Raw genomic sequence first — 19,113 nt, 5'->3', positions numbered from 1 at the left:
ATTTGGACTGGGGAAATATATTTAGTATTCCAAAATATATTTGGGTCTGACATACACCACCAGGGGGAAAGGAGGCATGTTAAAATGTCTTCTTTCCCTCTAGTAGCCCATAGGGATGTCCTTGTCAATTTCACTCCCGGCCAGTCAGCTATGAGTGAAATTGACAAGGGAAAGCCTCTGCTTTCTGCCTTCCCTTCTCTAGCTGACATGGGGTAGCTGGAGAAGGGCAGGCAGATTGGGAAGGGAAAGAAAGGCATTTAAACATGCCCCCCCTCCCTCCCTTCCCCGATTTTCTCCACAAAGCAGAGAGGCTCAGGGAAGGAAGTGGGCAAGTCTGCATGTCTGCCCTTCGCTTCCCCAGCCAACCCACCGTGGCGGGCTGGCTGGGGAAGCAGAGGGTAGGCATGCAAAGTGCCTGGGTTCCCTCCCCAATTCCCTGAGTTTATCCACAAAAGTGGAGAGGCTCAGGGAAGGAAGGGGGCATGTTTGCATGCTTGCCCTTCCCTTCCCCAGCCTACCCACTGTGGTAGGCTGGCTGGGGAAGCAAACTGCAGGCATGCAAACATGCCTGGGTTCCCTGCCTGATCTTCTCCAGGTGCCCTGTAGCTGCGGGGCACCTGGAGAAGATTGGGCAGGGAACCCAGACATGTTTAAAATGCATTTCTTTCCCTCCCAGATTTCGGGAAGAGAAGAAAGACATTTAAACTCAACAGCTGACTGGTGACTCCTGTTGTTAGGTTTAAATACCTTGTTTTTGATATAGCAAAATGATACCAAAAAAAAGCTAGATAATATCGGCTTTTTTGGGTTCATCTATACTGGTAGCCGAATACAGATCTCTGATCTGTATTTGGCTTATGTGTTACCCGAAAAATGCCAACAAGGTATTGGGGTGGTGGTGGTTCGGTTATGGCCGAATGCATACCCCTAGACTGAACAGTTCTGTAGTCAATTAACAGCTTACCAAGAGGTATGACAACTTGTGTACATCTATCCAGGTGGTTGCTGAGCAGTGGTGGAGTTCGTGGCTTAAATGGCCCAGGAACCTGGCATGTGGCAGCCCTGCAAGCCAGCACTTCAGGGGCCACTCACCTCAGACCCAGTCAGTGGCATTGGTGATGGACATCCACCTTCAGGGTTGGTGGGACTGCTGGTGCTCGGCTGTGTTTCTGCCAGGGCAGTGGCCCATCAGACCCTTTCCCAGTAGATTAAAGGTTCAGTTCTCCTCAGTTGCTTGGTTGACTTAACCAGCAGCTGGCTTCCCACATCCCAAATGAAAATGGCTGGGGTTGGTGTCGGTGCCAGAGGACAGTAGCTGCTTCTGGAAATGATAACAAACTGTGAATTGTGGCTGCAAGAACAAGCCTTGGAATTCTTGAGGCTCACATGCCTCTTCTCTTTGCATGGGGCTTGGAAATCGATGTAGCAACAAACTGTGGCTTGTTGTGAACCTGGAAATGTTCAGTTTCCAAGCCCCATACAAGGAACAGGCCATATGCTGTCATTAGATTGGTGCTTGCTTTGAGTTGCACTGCCCTGAAAAGACAATTTAATTAAATCTTCCAGAGGCACAAAAATGTGCAACAACAGAAGCTTGTGCTTAAGGAGCTGCTTTGTATGAAGTCAGTCTAATTATCATTCTGAATGACAGAGGCTCTCTACGTCTTAGACAGAGATCTTTTCCAGCTCTGCCCAGTGAATCCTGTAATCAAGAGATGCCCAGGACTGAGCCTGTAGCCTTGAGCGTGTACAGCTGTTACAGCAATAGACAATGGCAATATTATGGCTGGTTCTGACTGTTCTAAGATAATGGCTGTTGATATTATGGCTGGTTCTGACTGTTCTAAGCAAACTGGCAAATATTTCTCGAGCTTCCAAATGTATAACATCCACATTAGTTCTAGTTGTTGGCACTGGCTAGCCTAAACTGAGGATCCTGGCATTGATAGTTAGAGATGCTGATGGCTCAGCAGAGCAGCATATTTCCTATTACAGAAGTTTTCAGGAGACAGGAAAGAGGGAATCTGAGTTGTGTGTGTTTGGACATGCCTAATACATGTGGTAGCAGTTGAAAAGCTGCCCATGTGCATGTCAGAGATGGAAGGAGCAAGGACTTTTGTATATCTGTATCTCTCCCTTCTATCTTTCCCTTTCCTGTTTTTAAAAAAATCCATGCAACAACCTTGTCAAATTGGGTTGACTGAAAGATGCTGTTTGACCTATGGTCACCAGTGAGCTTCATGACTGAGCAGGGTCTTGAACCTTGGGTCTCTTTGGTCCAAATTTAACAATATCTTCTACCCCATAACCCCACGGAGTGCGGGCAAGAGCAACTCTTCTTCTTGATATGATTGAGAGACATTTAATTGTCTTTGATTATCCTTCTGGAAAGAAAAAATGAAATTTAGTATTTATTTATTTATTTTTGGATTTATATCCCGCCCTCCCCAAAGGCTCAGGGCGGCTAACGAGGCACAAGTGCCAGAGTTAAAACAGATAAAACAGCCTAAAACAGTAAAACAATATAATACAACAACAAATAGGAGCAAGGAGAGAATCTTCAAACGGGCTTTGAACAAGAGTTCCAGAGGGTATGCAAGGTTGTATGCATGGCTGATGCAACTTTTAATCCCTTCTGGTTGTAGATATTTCCAAGCATTATAGTCAAAAAGCTGCCTTGGAGTGTGAGCTCCCAACAGCCACGCAGAAGCTAATAACCACAAATGACTGCATCTTATCGTCTGTGGTGGCGTTAACAAATGGAGCAGGCAAGGTAATTTTCTCTTCTCACCTGAAGCAATAGCAGCAGCCTTAGCCAGGGTTGCAAAACAAAGACTAGTTTGCAGGCTCTCTAGAGATTGGTAAAAAGACCTGTGTTACCAGCGGAATTGGGGAACTTCTAGAAAAACTGCTCTTGCACTGCGTTCCTTTGGGGTAAAACTAGGCCAAATAAAATTCTTTGGCTAGGGGTGTCCAGGGGTCATTTCGTAGAAAAAGAGGTGCAGGAGCACATTAGCATAACTCATTAGCATAACTTATTTGCATATGCACACTGGAAGTGTGTCAGAAGGCAACACCCACTGCTCAGGCTCCACTGGACTGTTTTGGATTGCTAGCTATTTGGGGGGTGGGGGGCATGCAGATCTGTCCTTGCAGAGGAGGAAGAGCTTGTACCTGAATAAAACTTGGTCTTAAAGATGCCACTGGACTGTTTTGGACCGGGGGGGGGGGGGGCTCTGCAACTTACCTGGCTGCTTCTTGCTCTGACTGAGGGCTGCTGGGAGCAGGGGGTGGGGCTTGTTGCATGTGCCCGCCCCCTGGGCTCTTTACTGCCAGAGTTCCGCTCCTGTGCGCTCCTGCAGGAAATGACCCCTGGGGGTGTCAAACATACAGCCCATGGGCTGGAACTGGCCCTTTTAGGGCTCTTATCTGGCCTGCAAGCAACTGATTATTACCTTTATTGCCAGATGACAAGAGGTTGTGCGTTATGTCCCTGTATGCTGTCTGAGTGCTAATGAATAATGGGCAGTAGAATTGGGATGTTGGGCATCAGGGAGATACTTTGAAGAAATACTGTAAGAGTTTAAAACATGTTTGTGTATTTTGAGTAAAATATAATACCGTTAATTGGGTTTGCCTGTGTCCTTTGTAAAGTTTATATCTCCTGTACCTGGCATTACATTTTGTGGCACACATGACCTGGCCTGACAAAGTGACATTCATGTCAGATCTGGCCCTTGTACCAAATGAGTTCAACAACTCTGAGCCAGAAAGCATGTTCCTATTATGTGCACCAAAACAGTATTGCTTTATATACATTTACCTGACCTGTTGTGTTGAATGAATTTTGTTGTTGTTGGGGAGGGGGAATTGAAGATAGAGACTTTTTGCCCCTATTGTTGCCTGGGATTAAAATGGTATAAGGAAGAAAAGAGGGGGAGATACATGGGATTCTGTGGAGAGAATAGGAGCCTGATCTCCCATGAGTCTTAATGGAGCAGAAGCAAGGTTGGGGCTTAGTGGGTAGTGGGTTGGCAAATTCCACTGTTGCTGCTTGCATCAGCCCCTCATAACTTTGGGTGGATTGGGAAGGGGCGGGACAAACTGTTTTGTAGGGGCCTCAACTTGTGATTTGTAGAAAAGGAGTAAGGGGAGGTTAGGAAATATTGCAGAGTGAAGAATTTTTACTTCCTAAGTAACACTGAGTAAAATTTGTCAGGTTTTTTGGAGCTACTGGCAGATACACTGTCCACAGGTTTTTACTGTTCCTTTCCTTCTGTGTCCACAAGACCTGGAAACGTGAACTTTAAAATCAATAAGGAGTTTCACTTAGACTAGCACTTGTTCTAGAAAATGAAATCCTACTGTGCTCTCAGGATAGCTCTAATTTGCAGCTTCGTTTTGCAACATAATACATTTCTATAAGAGAGGCCTATGTAAGTATGGATGAAGCCTCTCAAGCTATATTATGTATTTGCATTGTTGATGCAGATTGTTCTCTGTGTGTGTTTGGGCTCTGTTTCAAATGATTGCCTCCCTATATCTAGGTTGCTTCATTCTTTAGCAACAATTTAGACTGCTTCGCTGCCTCATTGAGCTATGGGCCTGAGGGAGGAATGGAGTTTATCAACCCCCTCTCAGCCGAATGCATGCTTCAGTACAAGAAGAAAGCCGCTGCATACATGAAATTACTGAAGAAGGTTTGTGCCCCTTCAAGTACTATAGCCATAGCACAGAGGAACTCTGGTCCCTTGGACATGCTCTAGAAATTCTTTTGATGTGGGATTGGATTCTTTCCCTCCATAAAAGAAGGCCTTTGTTGCGGATAGAACTGCTTTGTTTGTTGTGCTGTATACTTCCTTGGGGTGGAGCTGGGGAAAGAAAAAGATTGCAGAGCAGGAGGACTGCTGGATACAGATGAGAGCTGTCTCAGCATTTGCAGGGTAGTGGGAAGCAGGAAGGAATTCTCCAGGCAGCCACCTGCTACACGGCTGTTTAAGGGGTGCCCTAGCTGGTTTTACCGCAGCAATAGCTGGAGGGAAACTCGAAGCCACCTTACTTTAAGCCAGTTGTAGTTATTTAATATGTTGCAGGATTTGGGGATGGTGGTTTCAGCTGGGAAAAGAAGACAGGCAGTAGAATTTAGGAGCTACCTGTAGTTTGCTGAGTAGGATTCTTGGGTGTTAGTCAAGAGCTGCTATAATCATTGATCAGCCCCTTTTGCCATCTGTCCCTCTACCCTGAATTATCTCTCTTCTCTGCCCTCAGCATCTCCTTCAACTCTTAATGCCCCATCGCAGTATGATGCAGTTTCAGATTATTTTCCAGCCAAAAAACAACAATTGGCCCATCAAATGTAATATTTTCATATAGCCTGTTCACAGAATACATAAGGCTTCTCCCTACCCACCGCCTGCCCGTATTTGCCCAGGGCCATTGCAGGCTTGCTAGAACAGTGCCCCAGCTGCATGTTTTTTCTTCCCTTCCCCCCACTCCTTCAATTGCAATATACTCCATGCAGATCTTTACCACTAAGGGACTCGAAAGCATCCAAGAAGACTTTCACTAGCAAGGGAAGGGCAGTGGGGAAACTAACACATCCCATCTGTAACCCAACTCACTGAAGTCCGTGTGTCTTTTGGCTCCAGCCGTGCTGTGATTCAGTGCCTTACGAAGAGGCCTTGGCCAACCGCAGAATTCTTCTGAGTTCCACTGAGAGCAGAGAAGGCCTCGCGCAGCAGGTATTCTCTCATTTGACATGCAGCTGTTCTGAAATATAGTGTGCTCATTGAATTGGTATTTTTGTTTCGGTAGTCACACTGTATTAACTTCAGTTAGCACACATGTCTTCTGAAATCCACAATTATGCTTACATCCAGAGTTTTGCGTGTCAGCCAAGCACAATCTGATTGCAAAACAAAGGACTGAAGCAGGAAGTTTCTTTGATAGTCAGGCCCCCAAAGGATGCTGGGCCTGGGCTCAAAAAGCCAAGCAGAGCTGTGTGATATGTAGTTCCGCCTCTGCAGAGGTGGCCCTTGGGATTGCCTGCACTGCCCAGCTTAGATTGCACCTTTAACAGGTCTGTGTGAAGAGATGCAAGGTCAAGTGTGTACTCAGTTGGTCATTTTTCACCCTCAAGCCCTAGCAGGTGGAAAGGCAAACAGAAGTTTTTCTTTGGCATTCGTCGTTGGACTACTTACTTTCTCAGGACTGGGGTGTGGGAGAATGAGTCAGAATGACCTATATAAAAGAGACAACAGTCCAGTCCATCTGCTGCTCATTATATTAAAAATGCAGAGCCAGATTTTTCAGAACTAGGAAACCATACCTAGGGTTAGATGGCTTGGCTGCTGGTATACGGCTGGTTGATTTCCACTGCTCAAAGGATAAAGCCACTCCCTTGGAGGTCCTGCTAGAGTTTATGATTCTCATGTAGATTTCAGTACTCAGAGAACTGTGCTGGAAGAGAAATCCTGAAGAGGAGCCTCAAGTGGATTTCCTCCTGAGGCTCTTGGACCATAAAGGGGTGGTCTCAATAGGTGTGGAACATCTTCCATGATGGTGTGGTTTCACTTAAATTTTTCACATATGGGGGGAAAGTCATGTATAAAAAATGATAATCATGTTTTTTCTTAAGTGCACACACGGTTACAACGTGTAAAACTTGATCTGGTCTGTCACTGCAGGCATCAGTTCCCATCACTCTGCAGAAGAATTTGACTCTGATCAGTAACTGTGGATTTTGCCATTATGTGTTCACATTATAAAATAATAGAAGTACTCTTTGCTTTTATAAAAATGTATAAAATGTCACAGCCAGTCTTATAAGGGTTCTCATTTCCTTACTGTTCTTTTCTCTGTGCTGTTCTTTTTGTTTAAAGAGCCTGAATACTCATGAGTGAACCTGGCAGCCATTTGGTAATGTTTGTGATCATGAATGCTAGGAACTTTTTCATGCAAGCTTGGAGTTTACCACAAGCCCTACAGGCCACCTGAAAGCATGCCAGAACTGTGTGTGGGTGCCCTGTTCTGCCCCATGTCCAAGTCTGCTGTATCAGTGGCTCAGCTTGCTACACACTGCTTTGGGTAATCCCTCCTGTCTCTTCCGTTCTCACCTGTTCCCATCTGTTCGGCCTGAAAGAACTCTCTCTTTCCTTATTCTCAAGGTACAGCAGAGTTTGGAGAAGATTGCAAAACTGGAGCAGGAAAAAGAACACTGGATGCTGGAAGCCCAGCTGGCCAAAATCAGGCTGGAGAAAGAGAATAAAAAGGTGGCCGATAAGCTCAAGAACTCTGGCAGTGGCCAATTGATCGAGGCAAGCCTGGAAAGTTCTCTCCTACTGAGCGCAGCTGAACAGGAGAAGGAGGTTGCCACAGAGAAGGATCTGAGGGAGCCCGTTAAATGCACGAGTTTGGTAAGTCTTGCCTGTTTCTTCCTGAAGCTGGGAGAGCTGGAGAGGTTGCTGGGAGATTATATTAGGGAGGGGAGGAAAGAGGGAACTGTTTTGTAATAGAATTGCCTTCTTGTGGAACAGTTCTGTAGTTTCCCTGAATCTGAAAAGTTGCGAGTTGAGGAGATATATTTGTATGCGTTTAGAACGAATTTTCAGTGTGTTTCTCTGTACTGGAGAGAGAGATATTTTGATTCAAATTTGTTCAAGCTACTATTTTTTGTGGTTTTGTGTTTACCAATTCCTTATTTTTCAGACTTTTTGCTGAAGTGTAGCAAAATTCCAGCGACAGCTTTAAAATAGAGATGGTAGATTTGAGATTTTTAGTATGTCAGTTTTAATAATGCTCCCCAAATTTATAGCATTATAGCAAACAGTATTATTCTGAAACGCTACAGCAGTTTTACAACTATATCCTTAGTGCTTAAATGTACGAATTCTTCACTGGGCTGGCTGTTTGTCCAAAGTTCATGTGCGGCATCAAAAGTTATAGTCTTGAAGATATTAGCTGACCAATGTGTAAGTAAGGCATTCTCATTGGCTGTTTATGGCAGTGGAATTTGCCCTATGCATGCTTAGAGCTCTGCCTGCCATAGTTTGGAATATAAACTGATGTGCAGAGCCGTGAACTGGAGCTACTGGGTGCACACAGTCTTTTTTTTTTTTTGGTTAAAAACTTTTATTTTCTTAGGTATTTTCAAACATTTAAAACAAATTTAATCATACAATTATTCCCTTTTCCCTAATCCTCCCCAAACGGCTTCCCACAATGCGTCTCCCTTTTGACCCTTAAATTCAATAAATCTCAAGATAACATCGATTAGCTTAATATTGTTCTAAACACAGTAAATTTTGTTTCACATCCCAGTTTTTTTCTAAGTACATTTTAAAGTCACTCCATTCTTCAAAAAATTCTTGGTCTTCCTTGTTGTTCAACTTTCTAGTTATTTTATCCATTTCTGCCATGAACAGAACTTTTTGTATCCAGTCTTCTATTTCTGGTATTTTTTCTTGTTTCCAACATTGCGCATAAACCATTCTTGCAGTTGTTATCAAATACCAGAACATAGTTTTTTTCTTTACGTTTATTTCTTACATTTTAAGTCCTAAGAGCAGAATTTCAGGTGCCTTCTTAAAAGAACATTTCAGTATCTTTTGCATTTCGCTGTGGACTTTTGTCCAAAAGTCCACAGCTTTTTCACATGTCCACCACATATGGTAAAAAGAGCCCTCATGTTTTTTACATTTCCAGCATTTACTAGACATGTTCTGATTCATATTTGCTATTTTTTTAGGTGTCATGTACCATCTATACATCATTTTATAACAATTTTCTCTTACATTGGTACAGGTCGATATTTTTCTAGAATTTTTCCACAAATATTCCCATGATTCTATTGTCACTTCCTTATTCATGTTAAGTGCCCATTTTATCATTTGCTCTTTTACAGTTTCATCTTCAGTAAACCATTTCAACAATATTTTATACATATTAGAAACCATTTTCCTCCCTCCACTTTCCCAAACAGTTTCTACTTCATTTCTGTGCACACAGTCTTAACATCTCCACTTCTTCTGTCTTGGGAGAATACTTTCAGTAGAACATTCCTTGACACATGGGCCAAAGCCGTTTAACTCCTGCATGGAAAGTAGACAATGTGCGCAATGAAAGTTTTTTCTGCACACTAGGCCTGTTGGGATCATGACTAAGGATGTGCATTTGGTTTATCTAAGGTGAAAAAATACCCGAAAAAATACCTTACCAATATTTTGTTATTTTAAAGTGGAATGAAGATTGGAGATCTTTATTCAGCTACTAAAATAGCTGACTCCGAAAAGCCGATTTCCCCCCGGCTTTTATTCATTTGCATTCAGCTATACCAAGAAGGCATTTAAAGAGATCAGTCTCTTTAAATGCCTACTCCTCCAAGCCCTGCCGCTGCTGTATGAATTAGCTAGTTCTCAAAAAGCATATGCCTTCTGAGTTCACTTGCTGAGTTATGCCCCTGCTGCCACGCTTGGAGAAGGCAGTAGGCATTTAAAGAGACTGTGGTCTCTTTAAATGCCTTCTCCTCCAAGCCCCGTAGGGTATAATAGAGCTGGAAAATTTCATATTTTCAGAAAAATTACCGAATCCTAATGCTATACCAATATTGAGATTTGGGGAAATTGGAAAATAGTGATTATTTTTTTTAGGGTTCAGTATACCTGAACCTAAAAAATACCAATTTCTTTTGCACACCCCCTAGTCATGACAGATACATTCAAGAATAAATCTGTTTAAAGTTGAGTGCTTTGTCTTAACCTGTTTATATATAATTTAGTGACACTACTTAGCACTTACTAGCACTTCGCATAATATTAGCCTAGTGATCCTTGCAATAAATGTTGTTGGGGTGGGGTTTAAAGCAAAGAGACAAGTTGCTTGCCTAAGGTCATCTCCTGAAATTGTAGCCGAAATGAGATTAAAATTGTGGATTCCTCGTTCTTTGAGCTCACTATGCTGTCTAAGCTTGATCTCTGATCTGGGTCAGGTTGTATTTAGTTAACAGCCTCTTTTATGGCTTTGTTTGGCTTTGGATGGAGAAAGTGACAGATGGGCAACATAGGCTGGTTCACGTGATCATGTGAAAGCTTCTACTCTCCCATCTGAAGTCTTATAGAGAAATTATTTCTTTTCCTAAAGGAAGCATCTTTCCTTTCTTTTCCCGGTTGCTGCCTGTGTTTGATCATCTCACTTGCCTAAAACATCTGGAATTCTAATGCTTTAGGAGCATTTCCATAGTTGCACCTAGGCACTACTGTTCATAAGACCAGATTTCTCTCCCATGAGGACTAGATATGCTCTTCCAGCCCTACAGTTCTCCCTGTATCATCTTTAATATATTGGATCAACAAAGATATCAAAGGATAGTAGAGACCTAATTTCAGCTTCTCTGTATGTATTCTGTGATGAAATGAAGTAGTCCTTTCAGTCCTGCTAGCTCATTAATTACAGCATAAATCCTTGTTCTGGTAGCAGCAGTTGGGCCACATCACAGATGAGATACTAAGTATTTACTTCCCCTTAGTCTTTGAGCTGAGAGAGTTATGCAGCTGAGGTCAATAACCAGCAGTTCTCTTACCCTTTCCTTTCTCAGTGGTTCATTGTAAATTCTAAGGGCTGCAGTGTTTTTTCCCTCTGCAACTGTATACTGCTATTATCCTTTGTATGTGGTTTTGATAGAAATGCTAGATGTCTGCAATTTGTATAAGTGGAAAAGCTTCACTAACCAAAAAGAGTTTTAATGAGTGTGTGGAATTCAAAATTCCATTCTGCTGTAGCAAGGCACCTAATCCTAATACCAGTTGTGGCTGGGACAGACCAACTGAGATGGTACCCAAACAGCTTCCCAAAAACTCAGTTATGTGTGTTCATTTTATTTATAGCACTTGTATCCTATTCTTCCTACTATGAGACCTAGGGCATCATCCATGGAGTTACCTGTTTTTTTGTAGATAGAGAGTGACTTGCTCAAAATTGTTCGGTGAATTTCATGGCTGAGTAGTGTTTGTAAATTCAGATATTTCTTGTCCAAGGCCCCCTCTGTCAATTATACCACACTGACCCTGCTACATTAAACAGCATTACAGCATCACTGTAAGTATATTCCTAGCACTTTGACATTTTCAGCTTCATTGGAGCAGAATCTACTTTCCCTTCCACAAGCCCCTTTTCATTTAGCAAAGCATATTTAAGAATGGTTTATGTCCAACCATGTATCACAGGGTGTAAATGCCATTTAATTACCTTGTAAATATCAAATATTTGGTAAATATCAGTAAACGTATTTGGCTGTGCCTTGGAAGTTTTGCAGGCTACCAGCTGAAACATGCATGATGGTTAAATGTTCTACTGGCAGTGACAGGTTGGCAAGAACGTGTCACTGAGCATGATCTTTGTTCATGGAGAAAAGTGTCAAGGGTATAATCTAGCGAAAGTTAAGCCTGTGGAAGGCTCAGTGATTTCAACGGGAGACACTTTGGCATGTGTTCAGCTTTCTCAATATTTTAAAATTTTTGTTAAATGAATGAGGCTAATTTCTCGATATATTTGAGTCAACATATAAACTACTTCTGCAATCTGATTACCATCTTAATCTCTTTTTTTTAGGTTGGAATGCTAACAATGACTGCTTGCAATGAAGAGGTATGTTTTTAATATGACAGAATCATACTGGCATAATTTTAAGTGTATGGGTTAGATCCAAAGAACTGAATGAAACTCCACTGGCAGAACAAATCCTTTCCCCTGCTGCCTGTTTTCTGTAGCAAAAGGCCCAAACAGTCTTTATTAAACAAGTGGGCTGCAGCATGTGGGACTGCACCTGCACCGGAAAACCCACCAAAAATTCACAGGTCCCTTCTTCCTAGAGTGGAAGTGCCTTCAGTTCCCAGAAGGGTGCCTTTGGATCTAACCGATTCTATATAAAGCAGACTTTTTACATCCGAGATAGTTTCAGGTGAGTAGCTGTGTTGGTCTTCAGTAGAAGATTTCCAGGGTATAAGCTCTTGAGAGTCAGAACTCCCTTCATCAGATACTCTCCCCTTTACATCTAAGCATTTTTAGCTAGAAGACTATAATGTAACATTTCACTGCCGTTCTATTTTAATTTGCTCAGTAGGAGCATATACACATTGGTCCAATGATGCTGGTATTTTGTATCACAGGCTACATGTTCTGTTCTGCAAGTAGCTTGCCTAGCAATAATTATGGAAACTTGTCAGTACTCCCAGAAAATGAGCACAATGTAACAGCATTGTTATTACTACTCCACTGTTGTTGAAACTTGCATGTTCTCCATGTAATAATCATTTTACTTATTTAAAAATGTTTATATGCTTGCCTTTCTCTTGAGCATCTCGAGGCCCTGTCATATTTTCTTGATGGACTAGAGCAATATTGTTCTATCGCATCTGTACTTTTCCTGCTTAGTCTGTGGTGGCTATCACTTTTTGATGTACTTGCTTGTGTTGCTATAAATTTCCTCTGCAGATTCCAGAAGCTGATACCCGGGAAGACTTGATAAAGAACCACTATATGGCAAGGATAGTGGTAATAATAATAATAATAATAATAATAATAATGTAATTGCCCAATCCCTGCTGTTGCTGGGCTCTGGGTGATATACAACACATAGTAAAAACATTAAAACTATAGGATATGTACATAAATAATGCTAATCCAGTAATCTAAAAAGATCAAGTGGCGAAATTACAATTTCTTCCCAATTCTGGACCGTGGCCACCTCGCGGGTATGGGGAGGAGGAATAAAACTATCTGATGGAAAGAGAGTAGGAGGAGGGTCTATAGGATATGTACATAAATAATGCTAATCCAGTAATCTAAAAAGATCAAGTGGCGAAATTACAATTTCTTCCCAATTCTGGACCGTGGCCACCTCGCGGGTATGGGGAGGAGGAATAAAACTATCTGATGGAAAGAGAGTAGGAGGAGGGTGCCAGCCAAGATGGAAGCCATCGCTGTCCTCAACCAAAGGCCTGGCAGAACATCTCTGCCTTCCAGGCCCTGCGGAACTGCATACGGTCCTGCAGGGGCCTGATGTTGTTTGGCAGAGAGTTCCACCAGGTTGGGGCTGGGGCTGAAAAGGCCCTGGTTGAGGACAGCTGGATGTCTTTAGGGCCAGGGATCACCAGCACATTGCTGTCCAAGGAGCTTAACACTCTTCTGGGGACATACCAGAGGAGACGGTCCCACAGATACGTCGGTCCCTGACTGCTCAAGGCCTTAAAGGTCAACACCAAAACCTTGAAGTTAACTCAGTACTCCACTGGAAGCCAGTGTAGCTGGTGCAGCACGGGTTGTATATGTGCCGTCTGTGACATTTCCGTCAGGATTTATGCTGCCGCATTCTGGGTCAGCTGGAGCTTCCAGGTCAGTCTCTTGGGCAGGCCAGTGTAGAGTGAGTTACAGTAGTCTAACCTGGAGGTGACTGTTGTATGGATTACCATGGCTACATCAGGGCACAACAGGAAAGGGGCCAATTGCCAAGTCTGACGCAGATGGAAAAACGCTAACCTGGCAATATGTGTGACTTGGGCCTCCATATTCAAGGAGGCATCCAAAATCACACCTAAACTCTTTGACAGACTGTGCCAGGGTCAACAGCACCCTGTCAGTTTGGTGTAGTGGTTAAGTGCGTGGACTCTAATCTGGGAGAACCGGGTTTCATTCCCCATTCCTCCACTTGCAACTGCTGGATGACCTTGGGCAAGCCATACTTCTGACAAGAGCTGTCCTTGAAAGGGCAGTTCTTGAATGAGCTCTCTCAGCCCCACCTACCTCACAGGGTGTCTGTTGTGGGGAGGGGAAGGGAAAGGAGTTTGTAAGCCGCTCTGAGACACCTTTGGGTAGTGAAGGGCTGGGTATAAATCCAATATCTTCTTCTTCAAGAGCGTTGATGCCCCAGGCCTCAAGTCCTCCCTCCTCCAGCCACAGAACCTCTGTCTTTATCGGGTTCAGTCTCAGTCTGCTCTTTTTTTAACTACCACACCATGGTCTCTAGACCCACGGTCAGATTTTGCGGGGTGGAATCTGGGTGGGCATTCAGTAACAGATACAGCTGGCTGTCATCAGCGTACTGTTGACACCCAAGCCCAAAATGCCATGCCAACTGGATGAGGGGGTGCATATTGATGTTAAATAACATCGGTGAGAGAAGTGCCTCCTGATGGACCTCACAAATTAGGAGGTACCCTCTGTCCCCAACCATGGAGAAGTGAGGTAAGCCATTGAAGGGCCACCGCATGGATCCCCTCGTCAGCGAGGCAGTGGGTCAGAAGCTCATAATTGACTGTGTTGAACGCTGCCATAAAATGTAATAATAGCAGCAGTGCCGAATTGCCTTAATCCAGCTGTTTCTCATTTTTGATTTGACAGTAAACTTGTTTCTCTTGGTTTTGATTTGACAGTGCCGAGCACTTGCAAAGCGACTTTCTCTAGCTGAGAAATCTAAAGAATCGTCATCAGAAGACATGAGGCAAGCTAGACAGAGTATCACCAGATTACAGGCAAGACAGTTCAATTTTTGGAGTGGATAGGATCCACTCTGGGGGGGCTCATTATAACCAACTGACACATGTAAACCCATACAGAGCAGTTATATTGGTAGCAATGACTGTTTCAGAATTATAGTGGTTCCTCATGCCATTGAAACACCAGCAGTTCACTTTCTTGGCTGCAAAAAGATGGCATTCTTGGATCATGATTTGCATCTCTCAAAAGGTCTTCATTCGGTGGGCGGGTGTTTCTCCATAGCATTCATTTGCAAAGTTTCCCATGTTTACTTGCTGCCCTCTAAGCTTGCTTGACAGACAGAAAGCTCCATGCAGGAACTAAATGGCAGCTTTTGGAACATACACAGTATTGTGCAGTATGTCCTAGATATCTTCCAACATAAAACTTCTATTCCTATCAATCTGGGCATATTTCCCACCCTTTCAGCAGTTAGCCAAAAGGAGGGATATGTACGCGCTTGAAACAACCATCTCTTATCGTAGTGAATCTCTCACTAGAGTCTCCAGTACAGCTCTGTGGTGGTAGGGGGTGCCGCACTACTTTCCCAATAGGACAGGCCATGTGAATCAGTTCTTGTAAATGACATAATAATGGCTCAGTCAGACTGATCTCTGCCAGCTGAAGTGCTCCTTCATCACTCTCCTGACCCTTTCTAGCAAGCTGTAAAAACCCACTGGGAAAGCCCTACCCCTCAGTGTAGCCTAGTTCATAGGCTTATGATTGCGTCAAACACTGGTCTGAAGGAAGAGTGCACCTGGAATACAGATGCAAGTACTATAAAAAATTGTCCATTGGTCTCTTCTGAAAGCTTGGAGGAGCTCAGCTGAGGATCTCAGGGGTCTCCGATACAGGTACAATAGCGATAGTGCTGCAGCATATCAGATAAGTTCCAGATCATTTCCAGTTTAATATCTAGAGTGATAAGAGGAGATAGTTGCCTCCTGCTGGACCAATCATTGCTCAAGATTTTAAAAAGTCAACACAGCCACTGCCAGTGGATTTCCATGTGCAGGATTTATTACGTTTTTGCCCACCTTTCTTTCAGAGAGTGCAAGGTGTGCATGCAGCTCTCCTCTCCGCCATTTTATCTTCACAAACAGGCTAGACTGGGGGAGTGATTAGGCAAAGTCAAATGTGCAAGTTTAAAGGTGGGGAGGATGTTGGGATTTAAGCCCCAGTTTCCTCCATTCCTTGTTCAGCTGCTATACCACTACACTGGCTTTCAGAAGAGACCTTTTCTTCCTTTCCATCTCTTCTGCAGCCCACTATGCACCCAGAAAGCTGCTCCTGGAGGTTGAGGGAACTGCTGAGAGAGAGCATGGTGTGCAGTTCGGGGAGGGGGTGGGGGCTGCAGCCCAAGGGGAAACCTCCTCATGCAAAGTGGGGGAAGGGCAGTTTCCATGACCTGTCAACGTGCCTTCTTCTCACACAACTTTGGATCCAGTATCTTTTGAACTGAGAAATGTTACATTTTCTGCACTTCTGTCTGTCTTGCATTTTGTGGTACCAGCATGATGTTATACATCTCAGTATTTCATGGTGCTGGGCAAAATTGAACCGCACTGTCTCTCTGACCTTTCAGGATGAGTTGACGACAACCAAGAGAAGCTACGAAGATCAGTTAAGTATGATGAGTGACCACCTCTGCAGTATGAATGAAACCTTATCCAAACAACGGGAAGAAATAGATACACTAAAGCTGGCAAGTAAGGTATGTAGCCTAACTAGCATGGACTGTGGTTTGGGTGTCTAGTACTGCCTCCCTTTTTGGTTGTGTAGTGTGGGTTACAATAAGCGAAAAACACTTCAGTCCAAAGCATTATATAATGCCCCTTTTTTATTGGCGTTAAATGACTGCATGACTTATAGCACATCAAACTCCGAAAGAATATCAAAGAAAAAAACAACAACCCAGTTTTGAATCTGAGTCTCTGAAGGGATGAAACTGTAAAATGTAAATGCTGTGTATTTTTCTCATCATAGCCTGAGTCATAGGCTCCTTCAAGGATAATCTGTATTGTTTCAAGTCTGAAATTCACTGAGAGTTGCCTGCTTCATGCTCCCCCATTTACAACATGACTATTTAGATATAAAGTGGGGGAAGGGAAAGGGCAGAGGGAAAAGAACAGTGTTTGGCCTGTGAATCATGGAAGATATTCCAGGGATGGGTTTGTCTGTGGAATAAGGACTCTGTCCCTCATCACTGCTGCTTAACAATACCCAAATTGTGTAGAGAAGGAAGAAGAGACAGTGTCTGTATCCAGAAGGTTGGGAACAGGAGACTGGGCTGATGGCAGAAAGTATAGAAAAGGTATTTGTGGGTTAAGAGAAGCTGTCCATGTGAAAAAAGATTGGAGAAATTGGCAGAGGCTGCTTAATGAAGAGGGCAGATGTTCTAAGCCCATTCAACTGTTTTGTATCATAATGCAGTTCCTCTAGAAATAAAGCGGCATGGACGACTGTCAGGAAGCTAGTCGTGTAGAACAATCGATTCCCCATCACAGGACTTGTCACATGGAGCTGTTGTGAAGAGAACTTGATAAAAAAAAAAAACTGCTGGGGATAATAAGTGGGAACTCTGATTCTTGGCAAACAAATCATGAGTGAGCATGTGAACAAAATGATGAAACCCCATGAAATACAATATCCTACCTATGTTGTGACAGCTCCCACACCCTCATAGATTCAAAACTGGGTTGTTTTTTCTTTGATAGATTCTTAGCCCTTTGCTTAACCCATTTAATACTCACTTCACCCCTTCCCCAAAGCCTAAGTACTATAACTACATTTACTTGTAATCAGTCCTTGTCACCTTTGTCTTTCCCATCCTCCTATTGCTTCCCCTGCTTTTGAAGCTTAGATTAAGCACTGTTTGTTGAAATAGGAGCCTGTTTGCTTATGGACCTCTCTGTTTGAGAGCCAAGTATGGTGTAGTGGTTAGAGTATCAGACTAGGATCTGAGAGACCCAGGTTTGAATTTCTGCTCTGCCATGGAAATTTGCTGTTGACCTCAGACCAGTCACACACTCTCAGCCTAATGTATCTCATAGGGTTGTTGTGAGGATAAAATGCATGCCACTCTGGGTCCCCACTGGGAAACAGATGAGATGTAAATGAAGTAAGTAAACAATGCAATTCTGCCAAGCCTTATGTATGACATAATAATTGGTGGTAGATTCTAGACATGTAGAATCTCGATGGTATGCTGCTGTGTATTAAAGAATGCATTCTTGCTTTCTGCACTTTAGAGTTAAGACATTCTCTTTTGTGAGGTGATCCTGAATATACACTGTTCTACATTGGATACACACCAGTGAATTGTGAAGATTGTATTACAAGAGAATCTGTCAACATAAAAGCCTTCTTGAAAGAGCAGTTCTTTTCAGAATCAGCCCCACCAACCTCACAGGGTGTCTGTTGTGGAGAGGGGAAGGAAAAGGAGATTGTAAGCCGCTCTGAGACTCCAAGTGAAGGGCGGGGTATAAATCCAATCTCCTCCTCCTCCTCCTTCTTGCTGGATTAGGTTTAAATCCACCTAATCCAGCATTCTTTTAGACAGCCAGTTTAGTGTGGTGGTTAGGAGCGCAGACTCTAATCTGGGAGAACTGGGTTTGATTCCCCACTCCTCCACATGCAGCTGGTGTGACCTTGGGTTAGTCACAAGTTCTGTCACAGCTGTTCTCTCAACAGCAGTCCTTGAAAGAGCTCTCTTAGCCCTACCTACCTCACAGGGTGTCTGTTGTGGGGAGGGGAAGGGAAAGGAGATTGTAAGAAGAAGAGGAGATTGGATTTATACCCCGCCGTTCACTACCCAAAGGTGTCTCAGAGCGGCTTACAAACTCCTTCCCCTCCCACAACAGATACCGTGAGGTAGGTGGGGCTGAGAGAGCTCTTGACAGAAAGTGCTCTTTTTCAAGAACGGCTCTTATCAGAACTATGTCTTGCCCAAGGTCATCCAGCCAGGTGCAATTGGAGGAGTGGGGAATCAAACCTGGTTCTCCCAGATTAGAGTCCGTGCACTTAACCACTACACCAAACTGTTTTGAGATGCTGAGTAAAGGGTATAAATCCAATCTCTTATTCTCTTCTGTTCTTCCTCTGGCAGCCACAATAAATAGGTCTCCTGGAAACGGCCAGTGTTCTGCAGTATACCCTTCCACCCATCCTACGTGCACAGTATTAATTCATGAAATACTTGGAGAAGTTAAAGGGGGTTTTAGTAGTCCCTTTAAAATGTATTTACAGTAATAGACATAATGTAGGCTTCTAAAAATATACTCTTAAGTCAAATTTGTATTTTGAAAAAGAGTTCATTATTTGTTATGGAAGACTGGGGGATGGAGCTGACTAGTTTTTCTGCTGGCAAAAGGAGATGAAACTCCTTTTGACCACCAAAAAACATGAACTGGGGATTGTGGGCCCTATGTAGACCAAAGTTACACAGGATAGAAACCTCAGGGAGAAGGGAACTGGGCAAGTGGAAATGCTGATAGTATCTAGTGCTAAATGTATACACTGGAAATAAATTGTGTAAAGCGATGCATCGGCTGCCTTCCCAGCAGTTGCTGTTGCATCTGAAATCTG

The 19,113-nt window shown here is 43.3% G+C and overlaps 1 protein-coding gene across 1 annotated transcript in view; it reads left to right on the top strand.

The window, feature by feature from the left end:
* Window positions 1-19,113, top strand: part of PPP1R21 (protein phosphatase 1 regulatory subunit 21) — a 41,750-nt gene that overhangs the window by 20,457 nt on the left and 2,180 nt on the right. The window contains exons 14-21 of the mRNA XM_015427669.1: window positions 2,646-2,773; window positions 4,548-4,700; window positions 5,649-5,741; window positions 7,167-7,415; window positions 11,605-11,640; window positions 12,487-12,546; window positions 14,424-14,522; window positions 16,112-16,240. Of these exons, the coding sequence (XP_015283155.1) occupies window positions 2,646-2,773; window positions 4,548-4,700; window positions 5,649-5,741; window positions 7,167-7,415; window positions 11,605-11,640; window positions 12,487-12,546; window positions 14,424-14,522; window positions 16,112-16,240 (947 nt within the window). The remainder of the gene's footprint in view (window positions 1-2,645; window positions 2,774-4,547; window positions 4,701-5,648; window positions 5,742-7,166; window positions 7,416-11,604; window positions 11,641-12,486; window positions 12,547-14,423; window positions 14,523-16,111; window positions 16,241-19,113) is intronic.

The sequence above is a fragment of the Gekko japonicus genome, unplaced genomic scaffold (assembly GCF_001447785.1).
Source record: "Gekko japonicus isolate JY-2015 unplaced genomic scaffold, Gekko_japonicus_V1.1 scaffold174, whole genome shotgun sequence".
Lineage (NCBI taxonomy): Eukaryota > Metazoa > Chordata > Lepidosauria > Squamata > Gekkonidae > Gekko > Gekko japonicus.
The sequence above is the reverse complement of the archived record's forward strand: the minus strand, read 5'-3'. Positions and strand labels throughout refer to the sequence as shown.